The sequence below is a fragment of the Eucyclogobius newberryi genome, unplaced genomic scaffold (assembly GCF_026437365.1).
Source record: "Eucyclogobius newberryi isolate DKJ021-1_F unplaced genomic scaffold, fEucNew1.0.hap1 SCAF_18, whole genome shotgun sequence".
NCBI lineage: Eukaryota > Metazoa > Chordata > Actinopteri > Gobiiformes > Gobiidae > Eucyclogobius > Eucyclogobius newberryi.
This window is the reverse complement of record NW_027315812.1, coordinates 19,023,254-19,042,183: the sequence shown is the minus strand read 5'-3', so window position 1 is coordinate 19,042,183 and position 18,930 is coordinate 19,023,254. Positions and strand designations below refer to the sequence as shown.

The 18,930-nt window shown below is 41.4% G+C and overlaps 2 protein-coding genes across 3 annotated transcripts; one reads left to right on the top strand and one right to left on the bottom strand.

Moving 5' to 3' along the window:
• The first annotated feature begins 235 nt into the window (after positions 1 to 235).
• Positions 236 to 8,862, top strand: LOC140364332 (uncharacterized). Its single transcript, XM_072450430.1, has 8 exons — positions 236 to 344; positions 481 to 609; positions 680 to 758; positions 1,025 to 1,369; positions 1,440 to 1,518; positions 2,455 to 2,573; positions 2,731 to 2,772; positions 5,364 to 8,862. Exons 2-8 carry the CDS (start codon positions 488 to 490, stop codon positions 8,454 to 8,456), a joined length of 3,879 nt encoding a protein of 1,292 aa, XP_072306531.1. The 5' UTR covers positions 236 to 344; positions 481 to 487; the 3' UTR covers positions 8,457 to 8,862.
• A 1,376-nt stretch (positions 8,863 to 10,238) lies between these two features.
• Positions 10,239 to 17,154, bottom strand: LOC140364640 (solute carrier family 22 member 13-like). 2 transcript variants are annotated; one of them, XM_072450893.1, is made up of 10 exons: positions 16,718 to 17,154; positions 16,440 to 16,543; positions 16,210 to 16,364; positions 12,177 to 12,348; positions 11,956 to 12,076; positions 11,795 to 11,889; positions 10,991 to 11,205; positions 10,627 to 10,735; positions 10,365 to 10,559; positions 10,239 to 10,293 (listed from the first exon to the last, which is right to left on the bottom strand). In XM_072450893.1, the coding sequence occupies exons 1-10, from the start codon at positions 17,093 to 17,095 to the stop codon at positions 10,239 to 10,241; spliced, it is 1,599 nt and encodes a 532-aa protein (XP_072306994.1). In that variant the 5' UTR covers positions 17,096 to 17,154. The 2 variants fall into 2 exon arrangements, with proteins under 2 accessions (XP_072306994.1, XP_072306995.1); XM_072450894.1 differs by lacking the exon at positions 10,239 to 10,293 and having other exon boundaries at positions 10,393 to 10,555.
• Positions 17,155 to 18,930: the final 1,776 nt, after the last annotated feature.

The window sequence follows — 18,930 nt, the reverse complement described above, 5'->3', positions numbered from 1 at the left end:
CTAATCAATCACTTCTGGGAGCCGCATTAAACCGATCCAGACCACCAAACTGTGTACAATACTCACCTCATTGCACTGGCGCTCATGTCAGCATTTTTGTACACATGTATTTCTTTATACATCTTTCCAATAATGTTAGCGTATATTTATTGTATTCTACGTTTCAACACTGGTACATTGCCCCCTTTTTAACGCGCACTAAACACGATAGATAATAGATCTGTAATAAATGATGTTATAGCGAGGTAATGAGGAAGAAGGACTTTGCTCACTGTGTGCTGGTCTTGTGATGTCGTGGAAGTGCTTCAGTCGCCGTAGGAACGAGCACGGCTGTCACCTGCCAGGTAACACTTTTCACATTTATTTTCTTCACTCTGTTACACTCCAATATGTTTTGTTGCCTGTTTCACAATTTGTTTAGTCGCAAACTCGTGCAAAAAATGAGTCAACCGCATCTTGGTAATGATCTTCTTCCTGCAGTTTGGACATGGAGTGGAGAAGCAGCCTGAAGCACAGCCAGTCTCTGACGGCTCTGACTGGGGACAAGTCCGTCTGGACAGATGGAAGCCTGCGGGACAAGAAGATATCTGTGTCGCAGCTCGTCGCTAGGTAAAACTACTCGCCTAACGACATGATAACATACAGTGTGTTGTAATAAAACGAGGCGATACTGTGTCAGGTATCAGGTGGGAGTCAGTCAACAAATACAAACTACAAGAATCGACATTGAGGAGAACTCAAAAGAAGACTTCAAACAGGTAAATAAACGAAAACACAAACTGCTGTATGTTATCCGATGGTCTTCTGCATGTTTTTAAAGTCCATACACTCGACTTCACTGCAAAGCATTTCTTACTACTACCCAACTTTGATGTCTAAATGTACTGCTTTTAGCTTAATTTAAAAGACAGAATTACTATTAATACTTTTATTATGTCAAGTAATATAGAGTCAAATATCAGTGCCAATACACCATGATAGAAGACTAACTGATTTATTTGTGTTTGTTTTTTGCAACTGTCAGGTATGGCGCCCTCATCTTCAAAAGAGCGACAGCGTTTGTAGTACTGATGGATCCGTAACCGGGAGCAACGACACAGGGCTCCAGTCTAAAAGTCCGACCAGTTTGTCTCGCAGCAAGTCTCTCGGAAGTCTCCACAACATCGACGCGCTGAAGTCCAAGTTTGAACCCAGATCTGTGGCTTCGGTCAAACAGGAAACGTTCACGTCCTCTCCGAGAAAATCTGCCAATGTCGACGTGTCGAACGGAGAGAGAAGAAAGATTACTGAATATGTTCGAAGCATTTCAGTTGAGGCTCCAGTGAAAGAGATTGCAACGGTGGCAAAACAAACTGGTTCGAATGCAAAGGTAATTGAAATAGCTCAAAAAGGCCTGGTTCTTTTATGTATGCGTACTCTCTAATACATCTCATTTACAGGTGAAAAATAACACCAACATTCAGAGAAGAAAAACTATTGGAGGAATAGATTTTGAAACACTTGCAGCGTCCCAAGCTGGTAGGTACACAGCTTAATAAAACACATCTTTATGGGATTTAAGATAGTAGGTGCCCTTCATGGAAAGCTACTTCCTGATCTGTAACCCAAAGCAGTAAAAAGTAGATTCACGAGTAGAGATTACTCGTGAGTGTGCAGAACCATAATTGACTTGGTTCAGAGCAGACCTCTCCAACATGGGACAGAAATAGCAGGCGCAGTGTAGGCCTGAGTACGTGTAGGAGGGTGCGAGGGTGCGAGGGTGCGAGGGTCAGCTGTCACTGGGGCAAGACTGGGACGGGAAGGATTCAGGGGAAAACTGGACCACAGATAGAGATAAGGGCGCTGTTTAACTGTTTGAGTGAGTACTTTTTGTATTTGTGTTTGTATTTCAATCATGAGTACTTGAATGAATGTGCTAGACGTCGGTTAACATCGCTATAAAGCTAATGCTAAACTATGTCATCTAAGACAGTGGTTCTCAAACTGGTGTAAGGGTGTAACCGGTACATGGATTCCTCTGCAGGTCTAAAAAAGTCAAATTTGGATTTAGTTGTTTAGACTGATCTTAGAACTGGTTCAGTCGTATTTAGACAGGGAATTGTTCTGTCGTAGGCCACATATTTTCTTAGGTTGTACTCTGTGTGAATAGTATGACATAGACAGAGCTAATATAATATCATTAATCATCTATGTTGGCCGTGTTTATGTTTTCGGTCAGTGCTTAGTCACCTTTCGCTGTAGTGGCTCAGTATGTGTGTCAGTGGAGTCAGATGGCTGTCTCTCTCAGAGCTATATTCGTCCCGACCACATGACACCTGTTAGGAGAGTGTTTACTGTTCAGGAACTGCCCGAGAGTTGGACCACATCTGTAAATGTCTATATTCAGCATTTGTGTTATGTTAAATTCGGCAGAAAGGAGATGATACTCAGGATTTGCCTCTTTTGCTTTGTCAGAGGAGAAGAGAAGGTCCGTTGCAGACTTCAGAGACAGCTCTGAGAAGCTGTCTGTGTCTGTGAAGGCCATATCTGCTCTGTATCTGTCAAAGCTCGGCCCGCAGGGACCAAAGACTCTGGTAAATCAGTTTGTTATACTTACATACTGACGACATAACTGAAATGCTATAAATAAAAGAAAAACATTGTTTTTGCTGCGAGTCAGTACTTTTTTTTAGCATAAATGGAAACACAATTGTCTGCTTTTTATTCTAATGTTTCTTTTTTTAAATTCAGGTGTCATCATCTGAATTGGGAAAGAGAACAAGGCTCACAAAGGTAAAGTAGGTCTTTAGCTGTAATGCATGGTGATTTCAATCATTTATCTGTTTGGAGCGACTGTAAAATGATGTTTGCATTGTTACAAACACAATCATTTATCCTTTTGGACGAGACATTTATCTTTAACAACTGCATGTTGTTTCATAACAAAGAGAAAGGCTCTACAGCAGAGCTTCTCAAAGTGTGGGGCGCGCCTGTTCGGGGGGGCACAGAGCCGTGTCAAGGGGGCGAGACATTGGGCCAAATTTCGAGAAATGTGCTCTGTCCCTCCTCTGTCCTTCCTCTGTCTCTCCTCCGTCTCTCCCCTGTCTCTCCTCTGTCTATCCTTTGTCTATCCTCTGTCCCTCTTCTGTCCCTCCCCTGTCTCTCCTCTGTCTCTCTTCTGTCATCCTCAGTCTATCCTCTGTCCCTCCTCTCGCTCTCATCTCTCTCTCATCTCCCTCTTCTGTCCTTCCTCTGTCTCTCCACAGCCTCTTCTCTGTCTCTCCTCTGTCTCTCATCTCTCCCCTCTGTCCCTCTTCTGTCCCTCCTCTCTCTCTCATCTCCCTCTTCTGTCCCTCCTCTGTCCCTCCACAGCCTCTCCTCTGTCTCTCATCTCTCCCCTCTGTCCCTCCTCTGTCTCTCTTCTGTCCATCTTCTGTCCCTCCTGTCTCTCCTCTGTCCCTCCTCTGTCCCTCTTCTGTCCCTCCTCTGTCTCTCCTCTGTCTCTCCTCTGTCCCTCCTTTGTCTCTCCTCTGTCCCGCCTTTGTCTCTCCTCTGCCCCTCCTTTGTCTCTCCTCTGTCCCTTCTCTGTCCCTCCTGGTTCCCTTTGCGCTTGTCTCCCTCTCTATAAAGGTAAATTTATGATATCGCTTTTATTAATTTGTAACTTCCTATTTTGAGAGTCAAATAAAAGACGCAAAGTAAAGTAAGCTACAGTTAACTGTGAAAACATGGAAAAACATGGTAAAAGTGATAAAAACCCAAAGATCAAGCTACAGGGGAACAAGGTTTATAATATGAACTAATGTATTATTTAGCAATTATAAATGTTTATTTGACTAATGTATGGAAAACAGTTATGCTAATGTAGTGAGCTGGTAACAGTGATCATACGGCCAAATATGAACTATTCTTTATTTATTCATGCCTGGCTATACCATCGTTTGAATGACACGGAATGGAAACACTAAAAACTCATTTAATCATTAGTTCTGGGCTTCTCAATTTATGGTGGTGTTACATTCGTCTTCATCTTTGGTGTTTTATGGCGGCTAGAATCCAAGTGTTGTTGTTGTTGTTGTTGTTGTTGTTGTTGTTGTTGTTGTTGTTGTTGTTGTTGTTGTTGTTGTTTTATGGCGGTTGACATCCGAGTGTTGCATTACCGCCAGACTTTATTCCTTAGACTTTGTCGTAGTCCTAAAAGTTCTTCTTCCAGTGCCTTGACTTCCAGTGCTTTGTCCTCAGACTCTGTCATAGTCCGTAAAAGTACTCCTTCCATTGCTTTGGTGTTACAAAGCCCATGAGGTCATTACCACCACTTTATACTTTAGACTTTATTCTTTATACTTCTTTGGCGCACAGCTTTATTCTTTAGACTTTATTGTTCAGACTTAATCTTTAGACTTTATTCTTTAGACTTTATTCTCTAGACTTTATTCTTCAGACTTTATTCTTTAGACCACCACCTGCGCTGTAGTTTTTCTTTATTCTTTAGACTTTTCTTCTTCTTTAGTGTAGCGATGGTGATGCAGTTTATTTTTTAACAGTATAGCGTAAAACACATATTTTGAAGACGTACAACAACACTAGGTGGCGGTAATGTAACACTTGGATACCAACCGCCATAAAACACCAAAGAAGAAAAAGAAGGACCGCTACTGACCGGTCACGTGACAGTATAAAGCAAATGCAAAAAGAATGTGTGTGCGTTCGATTGCTTTCCGTTTTGACCGGTCATGTGACGTCATACAGCATGTGCGAGAGTGTGTTTTGGATTCTTTTCCACTTTGAAGACAATGTAGTATAAAAGCAGCGGGAAAAGTCTGAGGAATAAAGTCTGGCGGTAATGCAACGAAAAGTCTGAGGAATAAAGTCTGGCGGTAATGCAACAATTGGATGCCAACCGCCATAAAACAACAACAACAACAACAACAACAACAACAACAACAATTGGATGCCAACCGCCATAAAACAACAACAACAACAGTAATCACGCCATAAGACCCCAAAGAAGAAGGAGGAAGAATACGAACTATATGCACCTTTTCAGTTGACTGCCAACCGCCATAAAAAGCAACAATAACAACCACAACAACAGTCTGTGTGTGACGATCGTGGACCCGCAGTGGCGAAAGTGATCCACAGCGACAAAAAATTAAGGCAAGTGTGTATTTTCCTTGAAACGCCGTATTTACCACAGTGAAGCGCCAATCCTGCTCCTAGAAGACTTTTGAGAAGCTCTGCTCTACAGTGCTGTTGGCGTTTTCTAACCCACTGATACCTGGCATGTTGAGGCATCTCGCATGATTTTGGAAAGTAACATCTGCACGGAGTTCCTCACAAATTCAAGAGCACAATAATTAGAGCATTTTTTTTGTTCTCTTAAGATGGCTGATGACGCAGAATACAAAGCCGCCGTAGAATCAATGCAAGAGCGGCGTCGCAAAAGTGAGATGAAAAGGCTCCTGAAGCACTGTCATCCAGGAATCACAATGTTAGATCGAGTGGTAGACAAGGAGCTGGCCTCAGTGTTTAAGTCCGAAACTGAGGAAGCAGTTGCTGAAAGCGGATATGAGGGAGAAGTCTTCTCAAAATGCTTGATATTTGAGAACCCCACAAGTCCAAATGGATCTTCCAACATCGCCAACGTGGCACAGGGAACAGACCAAATTGTGACACCAAGCGTGTTCGAGGAGCATGAGACGCACAAAGAGCAGAAGAAAGAGCTGATAGATGAGGAAAGAATCTATGTTCAATCCACAAGGAAGATCTTTGAGGAGCCGTCGATGTCATATCAACACACGTTTCCAGCTAATGTTTACAATGCAGATAAAGCTACGCCTGAGCAGATTTTAAAAAAGCTGATGAAAAATCAAGAAGAAAGTCAATACAAACTCGGCAACCTTCAGTCTACGGATCTGTCAGTTCCTCCTGAAGTTCGAGACGAAGATTTTACTAGCGTCCCAGAGCCAGAAACATTTGGAGACGCATTTAAAACGTCTCTTGAGTTCTTCCGTCCAAACCCATTTCTTACAGTCAATGTAGAAAAGGAGCATTCTTTTCAAAGTACAAAAGAAAATATCCTTGAAGGCAACCTTCCGAAAGTAAAGACGAGAAAACATCTTTTTGAATCAACGCCCTTTGACAAGATCAGGCAGCAGAACAAAGACGACATGGACATGATTTTGGAGAACATCAAGGAAACATTACACTTACTCTACTCTGCCAATGTCCTTCAAACAAAAGGCTCAATCATTAAAGTCCAAGAAAGAATGAACGCTACAAAAGTGAAATTCATTTTAACCGAAAAGGGGCCAGAGATTATTCGCGACACTGTGGCAGAGGGAGGAGCGCAGAACATCATACTGCACCTCTTGCCCCGGGCCAATGTCGAGCCACACATCAAATACCTAAAAGAGGACGGAGATGGTGCATTGAACATTACAGAAGTGAACGTTTGTGTCCACCAAAACCATTCAGACATTAATGAGTTTAAAACTGTCAATGTGGTGCAGCTTATTGAAGACATACTTACCCAGGACAACTCTCTGCAAAAAGGGGTGCTTATCCAGGACGAAGTTGAGCAACGTGCCCAGGTCAGTGTCTACTCTCTGTACCGTTATGACAACAAGGAAGACCTCAAAAGTTACAGCGTCGTACAAAAAGCAACTGCAGAGGATGTTGAAGTTGCTGAACAAGTGGCAGGAAAAAGTGAAACGTTTCCAAAAGAAATCGCTAAACTAAACAGCGGTGTAATGAAATCAGCAGCAAGGGGCTTTAATGACAAGCATCGTGGGGATCAAACTGCTTTGGAAACGAGCGCAATTACATCACCTTTGAAGACAAATGACAATTTGGAGAAAACGGCATTCGTGAAAGAAATCTCTACTGTCCAGGTACATGATTCAGAGACTATTGCAGAAGATGAGGGTGTTGTTTTTGAGGGCAGATTTCAAGCTGCTTTACAAGCCCTGGAGAGATCTAATGTTAATGTCAATTGTGGAGGCTTTGAAGCAGCAATGATACACAAAAAGTCAATCAAGAATTCTTCATCTGTCAAAGAAACATCTTGTGAAAAACGCACACAACAAACAGGCTTTTTTTCTGAGTCAACTCAAGGTCCAGCAGAGCAAAAAAGTGGCAGTGCAGGTCAAGAAACTGCAAGTCAAAATGAACCAGTAATGGAGAAAATCAGAAAACCACTTGGACCCAAACCAGCTCTTCCGCCAAAACCTGAACATTTAAAAGCCAAACCAAAGGGCCCAGTAGCTAATGTTCAACTCCAGAATGCGGAAAAACCTCAAATACAAAATGCTTCACCTGGGAATAACAAGGAAGTTGTGACAGAGATTAATGATCCCAAGGAAAATCAAGGCACAGTCCAAAGTCAGTCCAGAAACACAGGAAAAGATTTCATCGATAAACAAATTGAAAATGTCATCGCCGAGCAAACGATGGAAAAAGAAGAACCCCTTGAGAGCCACGTAAACTTCCATGAGGCGTGTCAAATATTTGGGGGTAAAAAAACAGCTAAAACCGCACCAGTGAAGCCTAAAAGAGGGAAAATGGCTCATTCCAAAAGCCGAGAACAATCCGATTCAGTAACTCCAACATCACGTACCAACGATGGCGAACGAGGGAGTGAAGGAGAGGTGAAAGTGACGAGAGAAAAGAAAGGGCAAAAAGAAACCGAGGATGAGCGAAGGCAGCGGTTGTCAGTTCATATGGATGAGATCGTGAGAGGCAACACCACAGCTGCCATGGAAATCTATGATAACTTGAGAAAGCGGGAAGAGCTGGAGAACATCCTCATTCGAGTAGAAGAAATTGAGGACACCAGTGATGCCAAGTCTTTGAAGAAAGTATTCCAAGATGTGCCCGACTGGGTTGTGAGCTCCGACACAAAGAGAAGTGCAATCGAAGGAGGGCAACACAAAGAGAAGAGACCAAATGTAGTGAAATCCAACTCTGGCACGATGTCTCCGATGACACATGTTTTTGGAGACTTGGCACGAGCGAGTGAAGAAATTATACACGTGAAGGAGCAGACTTTAGCTAGACTTTTGGACATAGAGGAATCAATCAAAAAGGCGCTTTCCTCCGTCTCTAATCTGAAATCCGATTCAGACATAGCTGGATTATCAGGTTTATTTAAAGAGTCGTTGGGAGCAGTGCCAACACCATCTTCAGGCAACATCAGCTCAATTAGCATCGAGTCAAGTCGAACAAGAACTAAAGACTTCCAATCCAATCCAATGTCTTCATCTGCGTTCATCTCGATGTCGGCTGTAAAAACAGACAGCCCCCCTGAGACTGCATTTTGTCCATCAAGTCAGCAGTACCCGAAACCTGACGAATTTACAACAACCAAGTGCCACAGTCCCGCACCAGATGAGGAAATGGACCCTAGACATGGAGGGCAGAAACCGTGTTCACCCAAACCAAAAAGGGAGGTTAGTGTGCTAAACGTACAGACTTAACCCCAAAGGGACAAAGGAAAGCACTGGCGGTACAAAGACCGTCACGGAAAATGATGAGATGACTGATAACTTTGGTAACACGTTTTACTCAACCAAAGCTTCAACTGTACTCACGACTGAGCCACAAACACTGGCATCAGGTCCTGTCCATGCAGCGGTCAGTCCCGGGGGGAAACCAGGTCCTCACACATCCTGAAGTTAGACTGAAGAAATCTTGTACCAAATAGTGACAATGCATGTAATTACTGTAAACATAACTTGCCGAAATGATATTGTGTGGTTTGTTGTTGTTTCTTTCTTTTACCTGTGTATCTCTGTGTTTGTACCAGTTTTTTATGAAAATAAAACTCAATTTCATCCGTGAAGAGAGTCATTCATCCTTTCAATTATCATTTTTATGCAGAACACAACTCAGGCCTTACCTTTTCCCAACAGTTTCAGCCATTGTCTCAGGAGAAGTGCTCAGCATGTTTCCAGTCTGTTTACTCTATGGAAAGAGTTTCCACAGATAAAGACAGTTTTCACAAAAGCTGCTTTTGCTGTAAACACTGCAAGAAGAAGTTAAGGTGAGAGAACAGACGTCACTGCATGACTGCTCTCTTCGTGCACATTTTAGCTTGGCTAAATTAGTTAACGCTTATGCTAACTTAATTTTTTTTGTTGGCCGTGGCTACAGAGCCGCGGCGCGGTCAAATAGCCCAGCAGTTTCAGGAGCCGAGGCACGAAATAGCCTAGACACTAGACAATAGCCCTTGCTTTTTAAAGCTGCTCCCATTCATCTGAATTTGAAAAAAAGTTTTAACGTTCTGCACCTGTATACTAATAGAACTACTGTCTGAAATAATGAACGTAGACTAGGCCTGTATGTTTGACAAACTTAGTTTAGTTAGTTTGCACAGTTTGCACACTGCACAGGCCTATGTGCCGACCAGGTTTGCCGTAGCTAACAGCTGCCTAGTTTCACCAATTTTAAGTGAACATTGATGCTCGCAAACAATAACACTTGTTCTTATCTTCAGCATGCTAAACTACGCCTCCTGGCGTGGAGACTTGTACTGCACTTTTCACTACAAGCAGCAGTTCCAGACAAAGGGGAATTATGATGAAGTAGATTCAGCCATCACAAGGGCCGTGTGAGGCAGCCGGGCCCTGCGGAGACGCCGTAAAACTGTGTGTTGGTCGTTGCAGCTCTACACATCACAAGTCCACTGCAGTCTGATTTTAATTTTCTTTGTTGTCCAAAGTTAGGCTAATGGTACAAGCATTTTGACAGTGGCATTTTATGTTTAATTGCTGTTTTTTCTATTGCATAAACACTGGGACTTAAATAAAGGGGCTTTGAGGCCTGTTTGATGCCATCTGTACTAAATAGTAATCGTCACTTTTTCTGTGTCAACAGTAATACAATAGTCTTCATGTTTAGTCCTAAATAACAATATCAACTTTAAAGTATTATAATGTATACTATCAATTAATCTTAATGGTTTGTAGGGGCAAAGGAAATATCAAGAACATGTTTATTTACAATGATGGATAAAAATACATTGCAAAACAGTATTCCAATAAAACTCATTAAAAGAAAACTAAATAAATAACACTTTTATGTATTTCAACATTGCAAAATTAAACCAAGTGATGCAGCTGGGGTTCATTTCCAAATGTGAGAATTATACATCATATTGAGCAAAACATGTTAATTTAAAATAACAATATGACTAACAACTGTATCAATGAAAATGAGAAATGATTTATGTAAAATGTTGTCATTAATAATAAACACAACTACATCTTGGTACTTTTCTCTGTGTCCTTCAGGTCAGTCTCCTCATCTGGCCCTCTGCAAAGTAACACAAGACGTATTATTATTTCTTATTGCCTGATACTAATCATTCTTCTTCATATACTCACAATATCTCTGTGTGGTCCTGAAGTTCCACATTGAGGGTCTCGGGCAGCATCAGACACAGTGCCCCCGCGAGGATAGGCACAGTGCCGTATATCAGCATGGGCAGGAAGAACTGGTACACGTCCAGAAGTCGGATCAGAGGAGCAAGGATGCCTGCTACTCGCGCACACATGGCATTTAGGCCCACACCATTCTGTCTAGAGAACATTATCGTAAGGACTTTCACATAACAATTGTATATTAGGCTAATTACCATAACCTTACCTAAGTGTTGTAGGGTAGAGCTCAGCGGCATAAATGTAGACAGTGGAAAAACAAGCAGTAGCAGCAAATTTCCCTAGTACGGCTGTGATTGTGACCATGACAGGGAGGTCTGAGGATGAAAACCAGCGAGCATTTAAACAAGAGATGGTAAAACCTTTAATGAAATCATTTGCTGATATTATTTGATATAATTAAAACAACAATGTAACAATGTTGACAATGTAGCATTACAGTCATAAGTAAAGTTATGTTGTCAATAGTGTTAAAGGTGCAGTGTGTTCATTTTCTGGTGGAGAATTTTAGGGAGGATTCCCTGAATGTTACAGATAGTGGCTGCAGTTTACTATTGTGAATGACATCTCACCTTTAGGTATGGCAATAATCACTAGACACGCAGTCCCTCCCAATACCAGCACCACTGTTTGACATTTCCGCCGTCCAAATCTCTGCAGCAGTGGTAAAGAGCCGAGTCGGGCCGGGAGCTCCACCAAACCAAAGATGAACTGTGTGAGGTAAATGTCCAGGCCGAAGTTGCCCACATTCAGGCTGATTCCATAGTACATCAGACTAGTAGCAAACCTGTAAGACCATTATAAAACATTATAGTGTAATTATCACACAAATTGATCGATCTTATCAGATGTAGGTCACTTTTTTCTCTAATAATAATATCAAATAACTGAAGGTAATATTGTGCAAGTAGAAATATTAAGAAAATCACATGCTAAAGTTAAAAGTAAGTGATCAACACAACTCAAGTAATGAGAAACATCTGATTTGACCTGATGATTAGAAGAATTAGAATTAATGTAATGTGACAGACAAAACATTTGCTCCAATTCTGTAAGTTCTAAAAAATTAAAACCAAAGGTTTTTTCTCAAGTAAGAGTACTTTAAAATATATTTGTAAAGTACCTAAAAAGTAGATGTGGTCAAATAAGTCTTGGTGTAGTCATCTGGACTCTGTTTTTTTAGGAAAAAACTAAACGTTTTGACACTCATCCGAGGGTCATTCTCAATCTCAGATTGATTCCTATAAAAACAGAGTCCAGATAACTACAACTGAATCTTTTTCTACAATCAGTCTTGGTAGAATATCATAGTGGTACTTCTTCAAATACTTCTTATTTTGTATTTCTTAGATATAACTCTAACCGTTTTTACTCACCAGATAAAACACATGATGAGTGTACGTTTCCTTAGATAAGGGATTTTGAAAAGGTCCAGCATGTTGCTTCTTTTTCCTGGAGGCTCTGCACTTAGCTGAAATGATAAGATGTTAGTGCTTTGTATATTTTGTATCTCGCTGCAGCATGATTCAGATCTCACCTTTTCAAACAGTTCTTCAGGAGCCTTCTTCTTATTCACTTTCGCTGCTTTACGGATCTCACTTATGGCCTGCTCTTTCTTTCCCTGGGTGATGAGCCAGCGTGCCGACTCCGGAAGAATCCTATTCAATAAATGACTCATAGTTACAATGTATTAATACACTACTACTAATACTAGACTACTGGTGTACTACCACAACCAGTCCAACTACTACTACTGACCAGTAAAACAACCCAAACACGGGCAGAAGAGGGACGAACAGGACAAGTTGTAAAATTCTCCAGTTGCGAATCAAATATGCCAAACCAGAGAGTATCATCAGACCCAGAGGGAAAAAAGAGTGGCAGGCGATAGTGCATAGAGCAAACTTTGAGGCATCACTCCACTCACCACCTGGAAGGAACACAGATTTGACATTCAATTGGTTAAATTGATAACGTTACAACATTATAGAAACAATGAGGTAAAAAGACAAACATGTATCAATGAAATGGTATATTTGTTTATTAGGATTCCCTTTAGCTGCCGCTCGTCTTCCTGGGGTCCTCTTAAAAATTGCCATTACTTAATCAAAACAAATGCATATACCGTAATTAATTCAGATCCTAACTGAAAGACTTCTATGAACTTCGTACCTTTGAACCTCGTATTGTCTTCAAAAGACCACCAAATTAACAGAACATGCTGATAACAGTTTACCCACCACCGCTGACTCAGCCTCAGTGCAATTTTACACACAAAACCTACATTATTTCTTTAGCCAAGGCAATGTACTCTTTTAATAGTAAAGGGAGGGACCGCAACTTCAGTCCCAGATACAAGTTCCGAGATCAGCCTCTCGAGGATACCTTCAGTGTTTTCCTCCTCATCACCCTCCGGAATTCCCACGAGTCTGAGATTGTTTCTCCGGGATCTGGACTCCAAATCCAGACTCTGCCAGTTTCACTACCTCGGCTTTCAGCTCCCGCAACTCATCCATAATGTCTGAGATACGCTGCTGCGCCTCAGCCACACCTCAGAGCCGTCTCCTCTTGCCTTCAGGCTCGCCACATCAGCTTGCACTCTGTCGAGCCGGACACTGTTCTCAGCCCTGATCTCAGCTTTCAATGATACCATGTAACGCTGCATTTCACGAAACATAAGGACCAGCTGTTGTAAAGTTATGTCCTTGCTTCCATCTGACCCATGTGGACCTGGGGAGTTCCCATCAGGGACGGGGCTCATCTGTGTGGAGGGGGTGCCCCCTCTGGAGCCGTGCAGGTAATGTTAGCCATGTTAGCTTTGTTAGCCTTGTTAGCTTGTCAGATGGTTCGTCTTCCACCAAGACTACAGTCCGTCAGCTTTGATTGATTAGCTCAAAAAGCATTACCTCCCCTGTTTTTTCGTGTTTACTCATCTTTTGCTCCTGGTTCTCACAAAAAAAATCACTTTATATCTACTTCATGTGGCCTCAAGCAAATGATAACCCAGCAAACTAGAGTCTCCATCAATGCTGTAGGAACACATATTAACAAATGTTCCAGAACAATGCTCTATGCCGTCTCAATTCCAACTGCGCAGCTAAATTAGCTCGAAAGTGTATTATTGTGCACCACAAGTGAGTGATGTTGCAGATGATGCCTATATTTGACCAAAAGAGATTTCCATACACAATGTGATACATTTTCGTCATGATATTGGTTCAAGGTCTGGATTCAAATTTGATTTGATTTTGTGGTTCTCAACTGAGATGTACATATATTTTCCTACTCTTCATCGGTCAAAATAAAAATGACCTTCTCTTTTCTATTTATTTTTAATATAATTAGTAGAGTGGTTGTCCAAATTGTTAATACATTTATATAATTTAATATTATTCCACTCGAAAGTTCTGATTTATAGAATTAGAATCAGAAAAGGTTTTTGGAATTGTCGGTGAACAAATTCACAAACTTGGTGGAAAATCTTTATTCCTTTTGTTATCCAGACCATAAACCTCAGATCTGTGTTCTGTGTTAGGGGCAAAACTTTGATCATAAGCCAACCTGTTTAAGATTTTAACATCTATAGTTTGCATGTTTTGATTAGCTTCCTCCAGCAGGTTGTTGGCACAGATTTTACCCAGATTAAAATTGAATTTCCTTTTTTAATAGTTTTTTTTTCTACAAAATGTTTCATAGATCTTTATAAAGGACTAAAGACTCTTCCTATTTCTATCTCCAACAGTCTGTTTGATGAAGGGAATAAATCAATCTCAAGATTGGTGTGACCCAGAATATGAAACTCAATGGAACAGGGCAGAAGGAGCTGGGACAGACGAGACCTGTGAGAACATTGCCTGGTTCTTAGGGGCCTGAATGTGCCTGAATGTAACAGCATATAATAAGAAAACAAGTACTGTAGGAGCAGTAGGGTTATTCAACTTAAAGCCCGGGAGTCAGATCAGGCTCACCAAACAATCTGATCTGGTCCAAAACCATCTCCCAAATGTTCTTTATTTGGGCTAGTACTAGATTTAACCTGGTTTGGTGCTGGCTTAATCCTTATTTAAATCTGGCTTTAGACCTGGTTTGGACCTGGTTTATACCTAGTTCGAGCCGAGGAGCTCCACAGGGCTGTGTACTTTCTCCCCTGCTCTTCTCCCTGCACACAAACTGTTGCACCTCCAGCCATCACTTCGTAAAACTGATCAAGTTTGTGGACAACACCACCCTCATCAGGCTCATCTCGGACGGGGATGAGTCTGTCTACAGGAGGGAGGTGGACCGGCTGGTGTCCTGGTGCAGCGGTAACAACCTGGAGTTCAACGCCCAGAAGACAGTGGAGATGATCATGGATTGTTATTTTATCCCATAGTAGATTTAAATACTTTCTGTTTTGACTTATTAATTGCTCATTGTTTTATGTTGCGCCAAATCACAAAGACAAATTCCTATGTTTGTGAATCCTGTTCATTGGCAATAAACCCTTTCTGATTCTGATTCTAATTAGTTACCTTTTTACTGGTAGTCTTGTCCTACTTTAGTTCTAGTATTGGAATGTCCAATTTGCAGATCAATGTTGTTGTTTATATTTTATTTGTTCTACATCAGTAGATATATTCCCATCATGGAAACAACTCTGGTGTTGTTTTCATTTTGTTAACAATGATGACATGACAGGTCCAGCTCAGAGGCCCCCTCGAGAAATCTGGCCCTCAGGAAAATTGAGTTGAATAGCCCTGGTTTAGCGTCCATTAAAGGTGGTATGGACGATTTTTTCCAGCAAATTTTTTATCATATTTCCTCGTGGCGTGGATAAATCATTTGTCCTGCCACGTATCAATCATAAAACGCACTTACCGCTCACCTGCAGCCGCGTCAGGCTCGTCCCCACGTTTCCGCGTGCCTAAGCGCATGGATCTATCATAATACAGTTCCCTCAGTGTACGGGGCAAAATGAAGACGGAGAAAGACAGTTCGAGCTGACGCAGAAGTGGACAGAAATCTACGGGAGACGAGCGATGCGATGCGCTCCGTTGCGCTAATAAACAAACGCACATGTGTGTTGTATCGGTCCGCACGGGGGAGTGTGCATGCGCACTTTCACCTGCGTTCTCAAATCGCTGAAAAATCGTCCATACCGCCTTTAAGATGTTCTACAAAGTCCAACTTTTAGTCACTTTTTCTTGTTGACAATCTGTCTCATAATCACGTAAAAATCCATGAAAGAAAACATGTGTGAACCCAACAGTTATATTGTTGTGACATGCGACATATTTCTCTCAACATTTCACATGGATTACAAGTTGAAAGAAACATAACATGTGAGGAGAGAAGTCCTAACTACAGTTTGAGGCTTTTAGTTTTGCCTGGATTCTACAGGTTCTGTCCACAGTCCTGTGAAACTGCAGACTGTTTGTCTGCACTCAAACTTAACATCAGCATAAATCTGCAGACCCGGTGCCTGCACTCTCTGCACAGGGAGGCAGCAAAGGGCTGGGGCTCCTCTGGGAACCACTGACACCAGGAATGGACACCAGTGATTGTGTGTAAAATACAAGTAAAAGCCTATTACTGTAGACTATTTTAAGTCATTTGGATTCATTCATCCAAAAAAATGTACAATAAAACATTGAACATTGAATTAATTGAAGAGGCCTGTGCCACAGTAAAGCTGAAGGTCTCTGGGTAGTCCAGCAATTTCTTCAATTGTGTCAAATAAGATTGGTTAAAGTCTTTTTTTACCAAGTCTTAGAAGAAAGGCAAGATTTTAAAAGGTGATAGTTCTACCTACCTATAACAAAGACGTTGGCAAGGATTCCTGACACAGAAAAGCCAGAGATAAACTTTATCGCCATGTAGACATAAATATTTGGAGAGAAGGCCAAAGCAACCCCAAAAGTCATCATGAGGAAGAGACACAGCAGGATCACAAATCGGCGACCAAACCTGCAGCAGACACAATGATCAGCCAAATAAGTATTTAATGTTTCTGAAATAAACCACCAGAATACAGTCTGTTACCTGTCAGACATAAACCCCAAAACCAGGGCTCCGATCAGCAGCCCCGACATGTAGACGGACTGAGAAGTTTCAGTTAGAGTACTCTGGTCACATACCAGGTCAAACTGGGAGAAAGAATAGAAAATATAAACACAAGTAGAGTCAATGCCTACTTTACTGCTAAACATGGTGTCAATAGTTACAAGTAATTACAAACTGGTTAATAAAAACGTGTATTATAGCACTAGTGCTGCGTGTTGTGTTTGTCCAGAGGCTGGAGTTGTGCACAGAGAACTTACCTCTGACACAAGGCTGGAGGCTCCTTTGACAGTCTCAAAAACAAATCCATTTTCACATGCTGTTGTGTCATTGAGTCCATAAGCTTCAATAGTCTCCAAGTCCAATGCAACAGGTTTGAACATGAGACAGCTTTCATACTGGCCATCTTTGTTCACAGGCAAAGTCAGATTCAACTGTCTGTCTTCTGTCAGGTTAGACCCAATCTCCAGGATCCAGTCAGTGTTACAGTGATGTGGAAACGAGAGGCCCAAAAAGACCTGTCCGATCACATCGAAGGCGGAAAATATAGTGGGCAGACACAGCAATGCTACCAGCCTCTTCTGGAACCAGCCGAACTCCCCAATCTCCTTCAGTATGAGCCTGAAGTCACTCATCATTCGAGAGATCTGAGCACTGCAGCTGTTTGCAGTGCATGATCCGTAATCAGTTAATGGTTAAACACACAATCATATTTTTACAGCCTGTTTGTTAACACACGTGACTTAAATGCAACATCAGGATTCTCCAGGCTGAAGTCCATCAGTGCAGGTAAATCAGTGGCAACTGGAGATGCAAAATATGGGGCTACCAGGTTTTCTGTTTGTTTGTCTTAAATGTCCAAAAGTGAATTTTTTTCAATGACTGTATAAACACACATTTTAAATACACGTTTACATCTGAATTAATGAAGTAAACAAACTTCATTTCGACTTTTGGTAATGGTAATACTATGACCTACTATGGCAGATACCATTTGTGAGAAAATACATTTGAAATAAAATGACATTTTACACATGAAATATCAGAATGTACAGAGCAAAACAACAATCTCAGTGATACAGTATCTTATAGTGCATAAAAGTAATTATTATATTAAAGGTGCCATAACATGCTTTTGTTCACGTTTCGTAGTCTATCCTAAGTGTATAATTGATAATAATAAGGCTTGTGCAACACCCTTAACACAATAGTTAAGAAATATATAGATATATAGATAATAGATAGGACTTCATATCAACACTACTTTGAGCCTAAATAAAACTGGTGTTATGTTAATTCTACAGCGTGCGCAGAACAGATATGTATCTATAGATCTATATATATATATATATATATATATATATATATATATATATATGTGTATAAAAGTCTATGTCCATCGCGCTCTTATTTCCGGGTTTTTCGGTATCGGATAGAACTTCTCTGCGTTTATTTTCCCGTTTGCTGCATCAACTGCCACATAAAACTTCACCATTGTGATAATAGTAAAGAGTGTGATATCATTAATGAAGTTTTGGGCCTCTTTGAACCGTGTTTCGTCGTAAATCGAAGCAGAAAACTCGGGGAGACACGGGTTAGCCTGGAGGAGCCAGCGCGGAGCCGGGGGGAAGGGGCCGGGGGGCGGGAGGCGGGAGGGGGATGGAGAGGGGGGAGGGTGAGGGGGGATGGTGACGCGTGCTTGCCCTTATGACACGGTCTTGCACCCACCCCCCGTCAGTTTGGAGATTCGCGGAAAGGAGATAGTCTGTAATATAGCTAAAAACTGCGGGAATCAATCAAAAAAATACTCTGGGTACATATATTAAGCACAAATAGCAATGTAAGAAGGTTAAAAGCTCTGAAAAGTTGATTTTGCATGTTATGGGACCTTTAAGAAACATAAGAGATAAGTAAAGCAGCGCGAGCGGCGGCGACGGCCATACTTGTCCAAAGGACATACACCTATTTTGAGGCCAGAGGGCATAACGCCCTAGGAGGAGTTTGTTTAAGTTTAAGGTCTCAGCGCTGGGTCTCAGCGTTGCCGGGACTTATTGTCACATTAAAAATCAAACCAACCCGGGGCCCTATGTAAAAAGAGCCCCCCCTATTGCTATTTCTGTAGTCACATCATCACACAGATGGAAAAACAAAATGCGAGTCAGGCCCAATCTGAGAAATGTGATTTATATTCCCTGTGTAAAGATAAAGCCCAGTCCCACTGAAACTAGTCTGAAACTTGCTGTGCTAAATGTCAGATCCTTATGTAAGAAATCTCTCTTAATTAATAATTTTATTTCTTCTTATAATCTTGATTTTATGTTTTTAACTGAAACATGGCTTGACAAAAACACAAGAAATGTAGTTCTGATAGAATCTGCTCCACCCAACTTTAAGTTTGAATCTGAAACACGAGAAAACAAAAAAGGGGGTGGAGTCTGTGCTGTCTTTAGAGATGAAATAATTACCCGCAGGT